Genomic DNA, 14,898 nt, shown 5'->3' with positions numbered 1-14,898 from the left:
GCAGAGTTTCATGTTTTCTCCTGAATTTTAATACAAGAGTTCTAGCCACCCTGTAATTATTGTATTTATTGTAGGGAACTACACAGAAATGAGCTGTAGAGTCCCATTCCCCCCACCCCCAGGTGACCTCTCTTCCTCTGCTCTTTCTTCGCTCTCCACATAATCAAAGACTGCTCTTCGGATCTGTCACTGTCTTGCTCCCTGCCTCCACCACTATCCTAGTGAACCCAGTGTCTTACGAGACCACATGACCACCATAGTAGATTGTGAGAAATGCTAAACCCCTCCCGTTTGTCCCCCACTTTCTAAGCTGTGGCACCACTGGTCTCTTCTGGCACTTCTTTTGAGGATACAACAATGGCCATTAGAGTCATTGTTCTACTGGGGGGAGGGAGGAGATCCCTTCAGTTATGCTTGGAAAACTTGTCTCTGAGCTTTCCTTCAGTCAGGAAATGTATCATCTGACTTTGAGATCTTCACTGCAAAACTCCATGTGCGCATTGCCCTTGGCTTCCTTGGACAACCATTTGTTTGGTGTGGAATAAGATCTCCCGCCCAAGGCAGGAGGTTGGATTAGAACAGGGGTGTCGAACTCAAGGTATGGTTGAATCCGGTCCATGGGGCAGTCCTGGTCTACTCAATGCAAAGAGGAAAGATTGGCTCAGTCTACCCAGCACAAAGATCAGGCCAGTGTAGCTTTGGCACAGTCTACCCATGCAAAGAGGAAAAATCAGGCCAGTGTAGATTCAACCCGGTCTACCCAGTGTGGATAGGAAAGATCAGGCCAGCATGGCTTCGGCCCAGTCTACCCAATGCGAAGATGAAACATGCCAGCAGTTTGGGGAGTGGCGTCAAGCTGACCACACCCACCCAGTTGGCCACACCCATGCCACATCCACTCAGTCAGCCACACACACCTGGCCTCCTGAGGTCAACCACAGCCCTGAAGGGGCCCTCAATGAAATTGAGTTTGACACCCCTGGATTAGAAGATCTCTGGGGTCTGTTCCAGCCCTGGGGTTCTACAATTCTATTCTGAATAGCCACTTCAGCTCAGCCTTTATGAAATATGAAGAAAATACATTCCAGGTAATCCTCATTTAAAAGCAGTAATTAGAAGCAGGATTTGTGTCACCCAGTAATGCAACCATAAAGGGCAAAGCATGTGGTTATACCACTTAGTGATGGCAATTCCAGCACTGCCAGTTGCCATCATTAAGTGAATGCCATCCTGTCATTAAGCACAATGTCATGTTGAAATGTCTGTGAATATTAGTAGCTCAGATTGGTAGTTGTGTTGTTGGTTTGAGGTCCGAACTTGGTGATATGGTTGCAAATGTTTCGTCCCCATTCGAGGAGTTATCTTCAGTGCACTTATTGTCAATCCAAAAGCTTTGGACAGCCCAAAGTGTACTGAAGATGTCTCCTTGAACGGAGACAAAATGTTTGCAACCAAATTGCCAAGCTCGGAGCTCAAACCAGCAACACAATGTCATGTGGTTGCCATTGTCCACCTCCCATCATTGACTTTCCTTGTTGGAAGTTGGTAGCGAAGTCAAAGTTGCAAATGACAACCATGGGATCATGGGACACTGCAACAGTATAATTGCAAGCCAGTCACTGACAGGGGTGGGCTGCTGGGGATTTGCAGGGGTTTGGAAGACTCTCTAGCTAAGATTCTGCCCAGTTTGGAGAACCCCCAAATCCCACTCTTGGATGGCCCTGCCCACCCCACCCAGCTCCTCCCAAGAGTCCCCACGTGGCCCATTTTGGATGTAGGTAAGTGCAGGGCACACAGAGGCTCAGGGAAGGTGAAAACGGGCCTCCTGGAAGTTTGGGAATGCTAGAAATGGGCCTGATTCCAGCTTCCAGAGAGCCTCTGGAGCCCAGGGGGTGCGTTTAGAGTGTGCAGGACTGTGGTGTAGGAGGCTGACTAGGCTGCACCCACCAAGCAACCGAGCAGAGAACCCTGCTAAAGAGAACCGTTGCTAAAAATTTTGAAGCCGACCCCTGGTCATTGAGTATCTGTATAGCAATCACAAATCCATGGAGATACTGAGATGTCCATAATTACAAAGTCATATGAGCTGTGGAAAAGTCAAACAAGTGTGTAAGAGAGGAACCACCTTCTATATACCTAAATTTGGAAAGCACACAGATTGCAGCAAGCAGCAACAAGTACTCCTATCCAATAATATTTTCTATAGATTGAACAGCAATGCAAATATTACATTTATTAATAAAAGTGGGGAAGAGCACAAAAGGAAACAGAGACTTTACTAAATCACTAGGGAGGAGAGACAGAATTATGGGTTTGTAAAACATGTCCAACAATGAGTAACAACATTTAAGATTCCAATTAGAATTACTTTCTACCCATTGAAATACAACTGTCCACCTTGGCAGGTCTTCCCTCTTTCTTTCCTGAAATACATCACCCAAAAAGGAGGTTTTTAAGCCTTTGCCCTTGTAAAATCTTGTTCTAAGAAGTAGTTTATTCCTTTGTCAAATAAATAGCAGCAGCAATAACAGACTGGTATACCACCCCAAACTGCTTTACAGCACTCTCGGAGTTGTTTATCATGCCAGAATATTGCCCCCCAACAATCTAGGTCCTCATTTTACCGATCTTGTAAGGATAGAAGGCTGAGCCAATCCTGAGCCCTATCAGGATCAAACCCCAGCCATTGAATCACCATGCCATCAGGGCTCTCAACAGTAAAGTTTTGTTAGTGCATTACCTAGAGACTAGTTGGTCCTAGAAAGCTATTGAGAAAACAAAGCAATGATCTTCATATAAGGTGATATCTCATAAGATCAATGCATCTATTATGTATGTGCCACCTTGTAAATGGATTGTTTCTCAAAGTTTCATTGCAAGTAATTGAATTGATTGAATTTTAGAGCTGGCTGGAGAGGCCTATTTAAATCTTCCTTTGTGTTGAATCTCCAGGCTTTGAATATGGGTCATGCTAATTTATCTTGTATTTCCAAGAAGATTATTTATTAATGCAAAAACAAGAAAGACAAGAAAAGAATGATTCTGGAATATGTATGGCTTGGCATTTCAGATACAGCAAGTGAAATTATCTACTCTTTGTGAAAGCATGGTGCTTATGAGGAAGAGCTATTATATTTTGTAATCTCATTTGTCAAAAATTACTTAAATTCTTATCTATTAATTCTCTAGCATTTTGTTAATAGGATCATGAGAATTCACAGAATTGTTATTTGCTCTTGCAAAATGGTCAGAATAAGGTTTGTAAAGCATGAGTTATCCCTGGCAGGAAACAAAACAAAATTAAACTTTTCCATCACTCAGAAATATTATCTGCTTTTTAAAACACTCTCAGCAAAGTTAGATTTCTTCATGCCCATCTTCCTGTAGTAAATCACTTTATGTGCAATTAAACTTCAACCTAAACAAATTTACTTGGAAATCAGGCTCAAATGAACCAACTAAATGGACTTAAAATTAAGCCTCAATCCCGATAATTTATATGCTACTGTTAGCATAATTAGCAACAGATAAATGAAATGGTTAATTAATTAATTACTACACTTGTATCTTGTCTCATTCAATAGATGTTGGGCAGCTGAAAAATTATTCATTAAATGCACTGATTGTTGTTCATTAAGAACAAAGAACACCATGGATTGCAAATGCACAATTTAGCAGAGCAGGCTCTGAGAGGTTATGTGTCATCTTTATTTGATCATCTGTATCAAAGCTTTTCCAGTGTCCAGGTGCTCAAATCCATGACATGGACAAATATTTATTGTAAGTTTTATATCTCGTCTTTCGTCTGGAAACTGCAATTTACCCATGTAGGATCTTCAGTCATTTTATGAACACTCCAACAATCCTGTTGGCCGGGGAAATGACACATCTAAAAATCACTCAAGATATCCCACATGGAGGTGAGGGGGTTAAATTTGAAGGCCAGATTTCCATTCACTGGCATATAATCTCCCCTCTCCGCACCCCTAACATTGGAAGAGTGAAATAGAAAAATCAATTACATTTCCATAGGATATCCAGCAGAATTTTCAGATATCCAATACTTGTTACAGGTAGTCTTCGACTTACACCAATGTGTTTAGTGACCATTTGAAGTTACATTGTCATTGAAAAAAAGTGCCTTATGACCAACCATTGCAGGATCCCCCATATCCATGCGATCAAAACTCAGACCTTGGCAACTGATTCATATTTATGATGAATGCAGTGTCAAGTGATCCCCTGTTGTGACCTTCTGACAGGCAAAGTCAATGGGAAAGCCAGATTCACTTAATGTTATGTCCTTGGGGCTGACACCAGTTCCCCATCAGGTCCGCAATTCCTGCGGGGGCGTTCTTAGTCCCCATTGGCTGGCTCCCTTCGACAGTCGGCTATAAAAGCCGGCTGCTAGGTTGAGCCAGCTGCTGTTCGCTGGTAGGTCTGCTGTTAGCTGCAGACGCGACAGCCCCCTTTATTCCCACGAATAAAGTGTGTTATGACTGAAGCTCTGGTGTGGCCTCCCTCCTTTCCGAACTTAACAATGGCGACGAGGATGGGATGTGGCCAACCAGCAGCTATACGAGAGCTGAATATCACGAATCTGAAGCGCTGAACCGTAGCCGCGACGTTGAGAGCTCGGTCAGCCATTTGAGAAGGAAGCGAAGCGGAGCGTGTAGCCGCTCAAGAACACAAACTAGCTACAAGAGAGTGGGCGCTGAGAGCCTCAGCCGCCCAACAGCAAACTTGCCAGAATTTCGTGTAGCGAAGCTCCAGCGCGACGCTCACGACCGCTAAATCTAGGCGCGAAATTCAAATCGCTGTCAGCGCGCAGCTGCAGCATCGCCGCCTCGCCCTTGTAAGGGCGCGAATTTCAAACAGACGTCAGTTATAGTGTCTGTTCCCAGCCGCCAAGGGCTGCAGAGAGCGAGAAAAACCCAGAGAGATTCCACGAGCTGAATCACCAGACCGAAATTGCACTGCGAGCGCAGCTGCTACCTGTACAACCAGAGAGAACTCAGAAGCTGAACACTCGTTTAACAGCACTACAAACTGTAGCTGCTACCTTTTCCAGGGCCTGTATTCCCAGTGAGACTTGTTTTACCTGCCACAAGCTGAACCAGTCATGAATGCGAATCCGGCGTTCCAGCCATTTAAGCCAGACGAAGATAAATGGGACTCTTATAAAAACCGGTTTAACCATTATATTGATGCTGTGGGTCTGGCTGACGCTACAGACAACAAAAAGAAGTCCTTCTTCCTGAGCTACTGTGGGGCCACCGTATTTGACACAGCAACAGCACTGTTCGCCCCAAGAGAACTCAAGAATATCCCATGGTCTGAGCTACTGGAGACCCATTCGCCGAAACCGTCACAGATCGCGAGACGCTTCGCCTTTCGCATGAGGAAGCAAGCGGAGGGAGAAACCATAAACCAATATATGGCAGCCCTCAGAACCGCAGCCCTGCACTGTGAATTTAAAGGCTACCTTGATGACATGCTCCTGGACCAACTTGTCTGCGGAGTCAAGGATACAAGACTACAGAGGCGGTTGTTGGCAAGGAAGGACCTCAACCTCGCACAAGCCATCGAGGAAGCCCTGGCTGCAGAATTGGCAATACAGTCAGCGGCTGAAATACAGGGAAGCACCCCCAAAGGTAATCCAGTCACTGTGCATTCTGAGGAGGCAGTGAACGAAGAAGAGCCCATCGAGCAATCTGAGGTGCACCGTCTCAAACCATTCAAGCAGCCACAGGTAGGAACTAGACCGAGAGAAGGCAACGTACCTAGGCACACCCCGCTGTGCCTCTCCTGTGGGGGTCCCCATGCCAGAGCAACGTGCAGGTTCAAAAGTGCCACCTGCAACAACTGCAGCAGAAGAGGACACATCGCTAGGGTGTGCCAGGCAGCGCACGTGGCTCCACAAAAGCCACCATCTTATGCCCCCTCGGGGCCATCCAGGCAAGTAGAAAATTGTTTTACATGCTATCAAGCTAACCATACCTTCTTAACACCCAATAAAATTAAACTCTCCATTCATTTAGAAGGTAGACCCTGCCTAATGGAGGTCGATACCGGGTCAGCGCTCTCAATTATTTCATGGAGCACGCTCAAGAAAATATGTCCCAGCCTGTCCAGGAAACAGCTGCAGAAGAGTCGCCTATCCTTACGAGACTACCAAGGGAAGAACATTCCAGTAATCGGAACAGGCAAATTCCTAGTCAAATTCAGAACCTTTAAAGGCCACCTGCCATTAGTGGTAGTTGATGGTGCCCTTCCTAGTCTTTTGGGGTTGGATTGGTTCCCCTCTCTTGGCCTTAGCTTAACGGGGGTTCATGCTGTCTCGTCCTCTGACACCGACTCACTGTTCTCTGATTACGCTGACGTTTTCAGCGATGAATTAGGGTGCTACAAGGGCACACCTATTTCCTTCTCAGTGGATCCCCAGGCAGTTCCCATCCGCTTGAAACCACGGAGAGTGCCATTCGCTCTGCGTTCTAAGCTGGATGCGGAACTAGACAAATTGTTAAAACAAGGGGTAATCGAACCCACGGATTTTGCTAAGTGGGAGACACCTATTGTCACACCCCTCAAAAAAGATGGTAGTATAAGGATGTGCTCAGACTACAAGACCACAATAAATCGCTATTTACAGACTAGCGCATACCCAGTGCCAGTAATCCAGCATTTACTGCACACATTCGAACCCGGAACGATATTCGCCAAATTGGATATGTCACAGGCTTACCAACAGTTTCCTGTGGACAACCAAACGGCCGAATTGCAAACCATTGTTACCCACAGAGGGGCCTTCCGATGCAAGCGCCTCCAATTTGGTGTGAGTGTCGCCCCGGGCATATTCCAGTTGTTAATGGAACGGATCCTACAGGGCCTCCCTGGCGTGGTTCCGTACTTTGATGACATCTTGGTTTCTGCCCGGGACAGAACACAGCTTTTCCTCAGAGTTAGAGGGGTGTTGGACAGATTCAGACAGCATGGCCTCAAACTAAAAAAAGAAAAATGCACCATAGCCACTAAGCAGGTGGACTTTCTCGGGTACCGAATAGACGCCTCTGGCATCCACCCGGTAGAATCAAAGGTTAAAGCCATTCACGAGGCACCCATGCCGTCGTCCAAACCAGAACTACAAGCCTTCCTAGGCCTGCTGAATTTCTATGCGTCATTTCTGCCGCACAAGGCATCAGTGGCAGAACCACTGCATAGACTCTTAGATAAAAATGTTCCATGGCACTGGGGACCCAAAGAGGAATACGCCTTCAGGGCAGTCAAGTCACTCCTCACTTCAGACGCTGTACTGATCCAATTCAACCAGAACCTACCGCTAGTTTTGGCAGCAGATGCCTCACCTTTCGGGATTGGGGCCGTATTAAGTCATAGACTACCCAACGGGTCCAAAGCTCCCATTGCGTTCTTCTCTAGAACATTTTCAACGACAGAACGCAACTATAGGCAAATCGACAAAGAGGCCCTAGCTGCCGTAGCCGCTGTTAAAAAATTTCATGAATTTCTGTTTGGGCACAACTTCGAACTGGTTACAGATCACAAACCGTTGTTGGGACTTCTCTCCAGAGAGAAGCAAACACCACAAGTCTTGTCTCCCTGAATGACAAGATGGACCTTATTCCTGGCAGCGTATTCATACAAGTTAGTTCACCGTCCAGGAAAAAATCTCAGCCATGCAGACGCCCTCAGCCGGTGCCCGCTACCAACGCCCGTGGAGGATCCGGCCCCAGTCCACACCATTTTTGACACCAGTGAGTTCAGAATTCCAGTCACTGCGAGAGACATTGCCTTCCAATCCAGGAAGGACAGGCTGATCGCCCAGGTCCTGGACTGGGTACGGAGGGGGTGGCCGGGTAGTAACCCTTCTAACGAATTTTCACCCTTTAAAGTCCGCCAACAGGAACTTTCCAGTTTACAGGGTTGTCTGCTATGGGGGACCAGAGTTGTCATTCCGGAATCACTACGCAGACCCGCCCTGAAGGCATTACACGAGGGGCACCCCGGCATTGTACGAATGAAGGCGTTGGCATGGAGCTATGTATGGTGGCCGGGCATGGACGACGAAATTGCGAAATGGGTAAGCTCCTGCCGTCCCTGTCAAGAATCCCGACCAGCGCCCCCAGTCACCCCTCCCACCAAATGGGAAAGCGCCAATGCACCATGGTCTCATCTACATGTTGACCTGGCCGGCCCATTCCATGGCAAGACATTCCTAATAGTAGTAGATTCATTTTCTAAATGGATCGATGTGGCACTCCTACTCTCAACCACCACACGAGCAATCGCCCAAGCACTGACTCGTTTGTTCGTCACACACGGTCTCCCGGACACTATTGTGTCGGATAACGGTCCTCAATTTACGTCCACAGACTTCAGCCGGTATGTCGCCAACCTAGGCATCTGGCACATCCTAACGGCTCCCTTTCACCCCTCGAGCAATGGGTTGGCTGAAAGAGCAGTCAGAACAACCAAAGAGGCCCTCGCCAGGTTCACCCAAGATGACTGGCATTCCAGACTCTCTAGATTCCTTATAAGCCAACACTCGACTCCGTGCACGGTCACAAACAAGTCGCCGGCAGAGCTACTGATGGGCAGACGCTTAAGGACAATACTAGACAGGCTGCACCCTCACTATTGCCCAGACACACCCATTGGGTCTAACAGTAGGGTCAGGAGTTTTGTCTTACAGGATCAAGTCTTCACCAGAAATTACGCGGGAGACCTGTTGTGGGTACCTGGCAGGATCGTGGCCATCACGGGGCCCAGGTCGTACCACGTCCAGTTAGAAGACGGGCGCATTTGGCGGAGACACCTGGATCAGTTGAGGAGCCGGCAGAACGAGCATGCCACCACCAACCCAGAGACCACAGCAACATTCCAGGCACAGCATCCGGCACCTAGCTGGGACACTCAGAGTAACCTGCCTCCACCAACTGAACCGAGGGAGCAGACGGCTGACCGTGACCATCCTACAGAACCAGCAACCATCCCCAGCAGTTCCTCTACCACACCGGGAGACCGAAGCGACTCGACAACCCGGCCGGCGACTGGCGAGCAAGGTCGGGTGGCTGGACAGCTACCAAGGGACCAAATCCCCGCTGTCCCGAACTCTGTGCCACCCGCTCCTACACCCGAACTAAGACGATCAGAGCGGCAACACAAACCGCCTTCATACCTTAAAGACTACTCATGTTCGTATCTGGGGGGAAGGGGTGTTATGTCCTTGGGGCTGACACCAGTTCCCCATCAGGTCCGCAATTCCTGCGGGGGCGTTCTTAGTCCCCATTGGCTGGCTCCCTTCGACAGTCGGCTATAAAAGCCGGCTGCTAGGTTGAGCCAGCTGCTGTTCGCTGGTAGGTCTGCTGTTAGCTGCAGACGCGACAGCCCCCTTTATTCCCATGAATAAAGTGTGTTATGACTGAAGCTCTGGTGTGGCCTCCCTCCTTTCCGAACTTAACACTTAACAACCATGTTATTAACCCTGAACAACTGTGGCAAGAAATATCGTAAAATGGGGCAAAACCCATTTAATAAATGTCTCACTTAGCAACAGAAATGTTGGGATCCATGGTGGTCAAAAGTTGAGGACTACCTGTACAGCATTTTTAATAATGTGTTGGGATATGTCCCAAAGGTGCTTTTTTTCCAAGAAGCAACTGGACTTTCTGGTTTTTCTTTGAAGACATTTCACTTCTCATCCAAGAAGCTTCTTCAGCTCTTCTCCTTCAGAGCCGAAGAAGCTTCTTGGATGAGAAGTAACACGTCTTCAAAGAAAAACCAGAAAAAAAAATAGTCGCCTCTTGAAAAAAGAGCACCTTTGGGACAACTATGACCTGGATGACTGCGAATCTCCATCGACATTCAACACAGGTCGTGATGGCGAACCTATGGCACGCGTGCCACAGGTAACACACAGAGCCATTTGTCCGGGCACACGAGTTCTAGCCAAATTTATCCGCACTGTACATGTGCGTGCCTCCCAGCTGATTTTTGGCCCATTTGAGGCCTTTTTCGGCCTCCCAGAGGCACAAGGGAAGCCTCTGCAGCCTTTGGAGGCCAAACAAAGTGACAAAATGGGTCCATTTTTCAGCCTTCAAAGGCTGCAGAGGCTTCCCTTGAGCCCCTGGGAGGCCTCAAACAGGCCGAAAATCAGCTGGGAGGCATGCACATGTGCAGTGCAGGTAAGGGGACAGTGGGGGGGGGATGCGTGCATATGCGCAGAGGGCTTGGGGGGGTGCGCATTGTCTTCTGGGTGCTGGCATGCGAGCACACGTGAGAGAGTAATTTTCAGCCCAGGAACCCCAAAAGGTTAGCCACCTTTGATATAGACTCTCCTGCTGGAGCATGGGGTTGGACTAGATGACCTCCAAGGTCCCTTCCAACTCTCTTATTCTATGTTTTATGCTTTCAGAATTCCAAACCAGTTAGTTTACTCGAAAGGCAGGGGATTTGGGTAGGGGATTACAACTTTCTTAGCCACTGTATTTCCTTCTCAGCCAAACCGGGATTAGATTTCCTTTTCCCTTATAATCCGGTCTGCAGGCTCAGAGGAAGAAATGTAGAGGAAACTTATATACAGCCCTTTGGCAACTGTCCAAAAGAAAAGCAGAAACCGACTTACTTTAATTGATCTGTAGTTTTCATCGTTTAGCACTGCTTTCACTTTAGAACTCTCCCCTTCTTCCAATATATCCTGAATGCATAGGAGAGACATATTTGTGCAGGTTTATACACATTTCTGTGGTATTTATGTTGCAATCTAATTACTCCTAATAGCCTCTCAGGCTTTAGCAGTCCTGTTTTAAAATTCAGGCTGAACTCATACACATACTTAAGCGTTGTTGGTTTTGTTAGAAGATAAGCATGCGAGGCATTTTTTAAAATGTTGCTGAGCTTTTTACTGTTGCACAATAAACTGAGAGGAGAATCTGAACAGCAATTCTAGGCAGCATTTAATTATAGTGTCTCCCTCTCCCCTTCCTTAACATCCATCCACATTGCAAAGAAGAAAATATGTCTGTTGCTAAAAGTGATCAAGGGAAGGGGCCGTTTCGCAAATGATCTTTCATTGTAATGCTTTGGTACAAATGCGATTCCTAGAGACTCTCCACAAAAATTAACCTGATGAAATGATCTTGTTTGGAAAACATAATGGGATGGATTTCTAATGTTTATCACTAAGTGGTGGGAGGGATATTATTACCTTGAGACAAAGGTTCTCTCCCTTGTACCCAGAAAGAGCTAAATTACATACAATGTTTGAGGTGCAACCTGTTAAGTATTTCATCTCTTATGTCAGGGATCAGGTTTAGATCAGAACCCCAGCATTGTATCCCAAGGGAGACAGGACTGCAGTGTTCCATTATTTGAGGAGCTGCCACAAACTATTTTTCAAAGCACCTGAAGGCCAGACAAGGAATAATGGATGGAAACTGAACAAGGAAAGATTCAACCTGGAAATAAGAAGAAATTTTCTGACAATGAGAGCAATCAACCGATGGAATGGAAGCTGCCTTCGGAAGTTGTGAGAACTTCATCACTGGAGGCTTTCAAGAAGAGACTGTCAGAAATGGTGCAGGGTCTGCTTGGGTGGTGGGGTTGGACTCGATGACCTACAAGGTCCCTTCCAACTCTGTTAATCTGTATCTGTATATTTGCATGTGATATATTTTATTGTTCCCGCCATACAGTTTTGAACAAGATGAATACAGGGAGCCCTTGACTTATGTCCTCAGTTGGGACCAGATTTACTATTGGTAAGCAAAATGGTTGTGAAATGAGTTGCAACTGATTTTATGACCCTTTGAGCCATGTTTATTAAGCCAATCACTGTAGTTGTTGAGCGAATCACATGGCCATTAAGCAAATCCAGCTTCTCCTATTGACTTTATCAGAAGCCGGCTGGGAAGGTCACAAATGGCAATCACATGACCCTGGAATGTTGCAACCATTATAAATATATGCCTTTTGGCAAGCACCCTAATTCGCATCATGCGATCATGGGTTTGTAGGCAGAGGTGGTATTCAGCAGGTTCTGACCAGTTCAGGAGAGCCGGTAGCGGAAATTTTGAGTAACTAATAGCAGAACTTTTGCGTAGTTTGGAGAACTGGCAAATGCAACCTCTGACTGGCCCCGCCCCCATCTATTCTCTGTCTCCCGAGTCCCAGCTGATCAGTTGGGTCTTCTTTGGTTGCCCTGCACAGGAGAACGGAGTTGGAAAGCAGGTTACTGGGATGGGAAGGGAATGGAGATTTTTGCAGTATCCTTCCCCTGCCACACCCACCAAGTCGCGCCCACAGAACTGAACTGGTAATAAAAAAAATTGAATCCCACCACTGGTTGTAAGTATGAAAACCAGTCATAAGTCATTTTTTTCAGTGCCATTATAACTCTGATCAGTCGCTAATGAATTGTTGTAAGTCAAGGACTATCTGTATTGAGAGGAGAAAGACCAACATGGGCAAAAGGAAACCATTGATAGGTGTCTCTGAGCGTGAACACTTTCAAAAAGCACTATGTGACATGTCACATAACATACCTCAATTATTTCTCTGACTTGTTTTCCCATCCAGGGCAGCCCTTCAATGTCGTTCACTCGAACTACAGTGAATGGAAGACATTTCAGCAGGGAAGCTGCTCTTCCAAATGCGAGGCAAAACTCTTTATTTTCGTTGAATTCATAGTTTTCAACCAGGATTTCAAGCGCATCCTTGAAGCAGTGAAAATAGGAAACAGGAGAAAGATTAATAACAATTTAGAACAGGCAGAAAGTTTAAAACTTGTAAGTGGATGAACAAATGTCTTTATATTGTGATAAATGTAAAACACAATTGTTAACCTGCTAAATATTTTGCTCACAGCTATATTTAATAACATATCCTGCAATGAATCGTTATGTGTTGTTTCAGTTTCCGTTAGCCCGAGAATGTGGACCAATAGAATCTGAATAAATTTCCAGAGCCTAAAAACATAATTGCTACCTTGTTGAATACTTTATCTCAATCTTCTTTCTCAGATATATATATTTACTCATGAAAATGTCTTTTTGGAATCAATCTTTTTGAAACAATCAAAGATAATAGTTTAAAGCAGGTTCAGATTCCAAAATCAGAAGTAAACCTGGCCGAAATTTAAAAAAAGAGTTGATGGAGAGTGTCCATGGATAGGTTGAAAATTGCAAGATGGATGGTGGACATTGCAATCCAAGCCCCACCTGTCTTTATTATGTATTCAGTATGACCACAAGTACCAAAGAGACAAAGCTTGGATCATGATGCACATCTACCATCTATCAGATTTTGATATCCTCCACTCTGAACACCACAGGCTGGGTACCAATGTCAGGAAGAATTTGGAGATACCAGAAGCAGTGAATAACCCTGAAGACATTTCCACATTAATATGGCTTTTACCATTTCAACATTCCAAATCCCACCATTTATTCTGGATTTGCTGGACCTAACTTTCTCCCCCTCCCCACCCCCCCAGGAATCTTCTCAGATTTTACTAATAACTTCTGATAAATATAAGGAGGAGGAGGAGGAGGAGGAGGAGGAGGAGAAATAATATGAGGTGGTGCAAAATTATTGCAAAAGTGAATAAAAAGGTTTTGTAAGCACTTCTGTAGTTCATAGTATTGTAGAAAGAGAGATCATATAATCTTTGCAAAAGGCAGAAGGGAAGGGAGTTATCCTGAAAGTGTAACTTGCGGATTAATCGCCTATAGTTTTCAGTGATGTTCTCTAAACAACAGCAGTATTGAAGGCATCAGAAACAATGTCATTTTCTGTCTCTGCTTTCTCAGCTTCTCCAAGCTGCCACAGGACCAGTGATGGGATTCAATTTTTTTTACTACCGGTTCTGTGGGCGTGGTTTGGTGGGCCTGGCAGGGGAAGGATACTGTAAAATCTCCAGTCAGAGGTGGAATTTGCCAGTTCTCTGAACTACTCAAAATTTTTGCTACCAGTTCTCCAGAACTGGTCAGAAGCTGCTGGATACCCACCTCTGCACAGGACCCAGCAGAAGGAACTGCATCTCAGCTTCCTCCCTGGTTTATTTGATGGAAATTTCTTCTGCCCATCATCTCCAATGTATAAAAACAAAACCAAAAAAATCCCAAAACTCTTTGTCTGACATCTAATTGAGTATTTTCCCAATCCAAGGGCAATGTTTGTCACCTTTCATAGACTCATAAGGAAGTCTAGCTCCATAATTGTGCGTCTATTTCTCTAAAAGTAAGTAGGTATCTTTCAATAACAACAGGTTTTTTTAATGCTAATCAAGGAGAGTCAAATTGAGACCCATACAAGGATTTTAAAAAGTAAGATTATTGCTATTTTGGACAAATGCTGCAAATTGAAACTTGATCATATAAAAAAAATATGAAATCCCTGTGTTTGCTGAGAACTTCAGGTTTTAGAAACTTACAACATAGCACATGCTCTAACCATACACATACACAAATACACACATACACACACACACCTATATTGCTGGTAAACGTTGCTAGGAAAAAATGGTGTGAACTAGGAAAGGCACGTATAAATATATACTGGGTATATGAATATCAAAGTCATTAAAAGCAGAGCTGAACATAATTAAGAATGACTGAAATGAGAGCTAAAAACAACACTGACAGATACTTCACAGTATCAAAATTGTTTTTTCACAGTTAAAGCAAGAAAACTCAAAATAGATTCTCTGTGCAAGAAGAAACCTCAAAGCCATTTTTCGCACTGATAACAAAGTGTGTTGTCTCATTCCAATAAACCTGGTATTTTTGTAAATGAAAATTAGAAGAGATGTAGTTGCTAAAATAACATTTATTTCTTGCCTTCTTCTCTATTGAGAAGCCAGTTTGGGTCACTCAGATGCAG

At 45.3% G+C, this 14,898-nt stretch overlaps 1 protein-coding gene across 2 annotated transcripts in view; it reads right to left on the bottom strand.

Moving 5' to 3' along the window:
* Positions 1-14,898, bottom strand: part of DNTT (DNA nucleotidylexotransferase) — a 228,977-nt gene that overhangs the window by 152,131 nt on the left and 61,948 nt on the right. For both annotated transcript variants that reach the window (XM_026710513.2, XM_087932475.1), the window contains 2 exons: positions 12,561-12,731; positions 10,643-10,714 (listed from right to left, as the gene is read on the bottom strand). In XM_026710513.2, coding sequence (XP_026566298.1) covers positions 10,643-10,714; positions 12,561-12,731 — 243 coding nt within the window. The remainder of the gene's footprint in view (positions 1-10,642; positions 10,715-12,560; positions 12,732-14,898) is intronic.

This window comes from Pseudonaja textilis, chromosome 4 (assembly GCF_049901715.1).
Source record: "Pseudonaja textilis isolate UNSWEBS1 chromosome 4, rPseTex1.2, whole genome shotgun sequence".
Taxonomy (NCBI): Eukaryota; Metazoa; Chordata; class Lepidosauria; order Squamata; family Elapidae; genus Pseudonaja; species Pseudonaja textilis.
The sequence above is the reverse complement of the archived record's forward strand: the minus strand, read 5'-3'. Positions and strand labels throughout refer to the sequence as shown.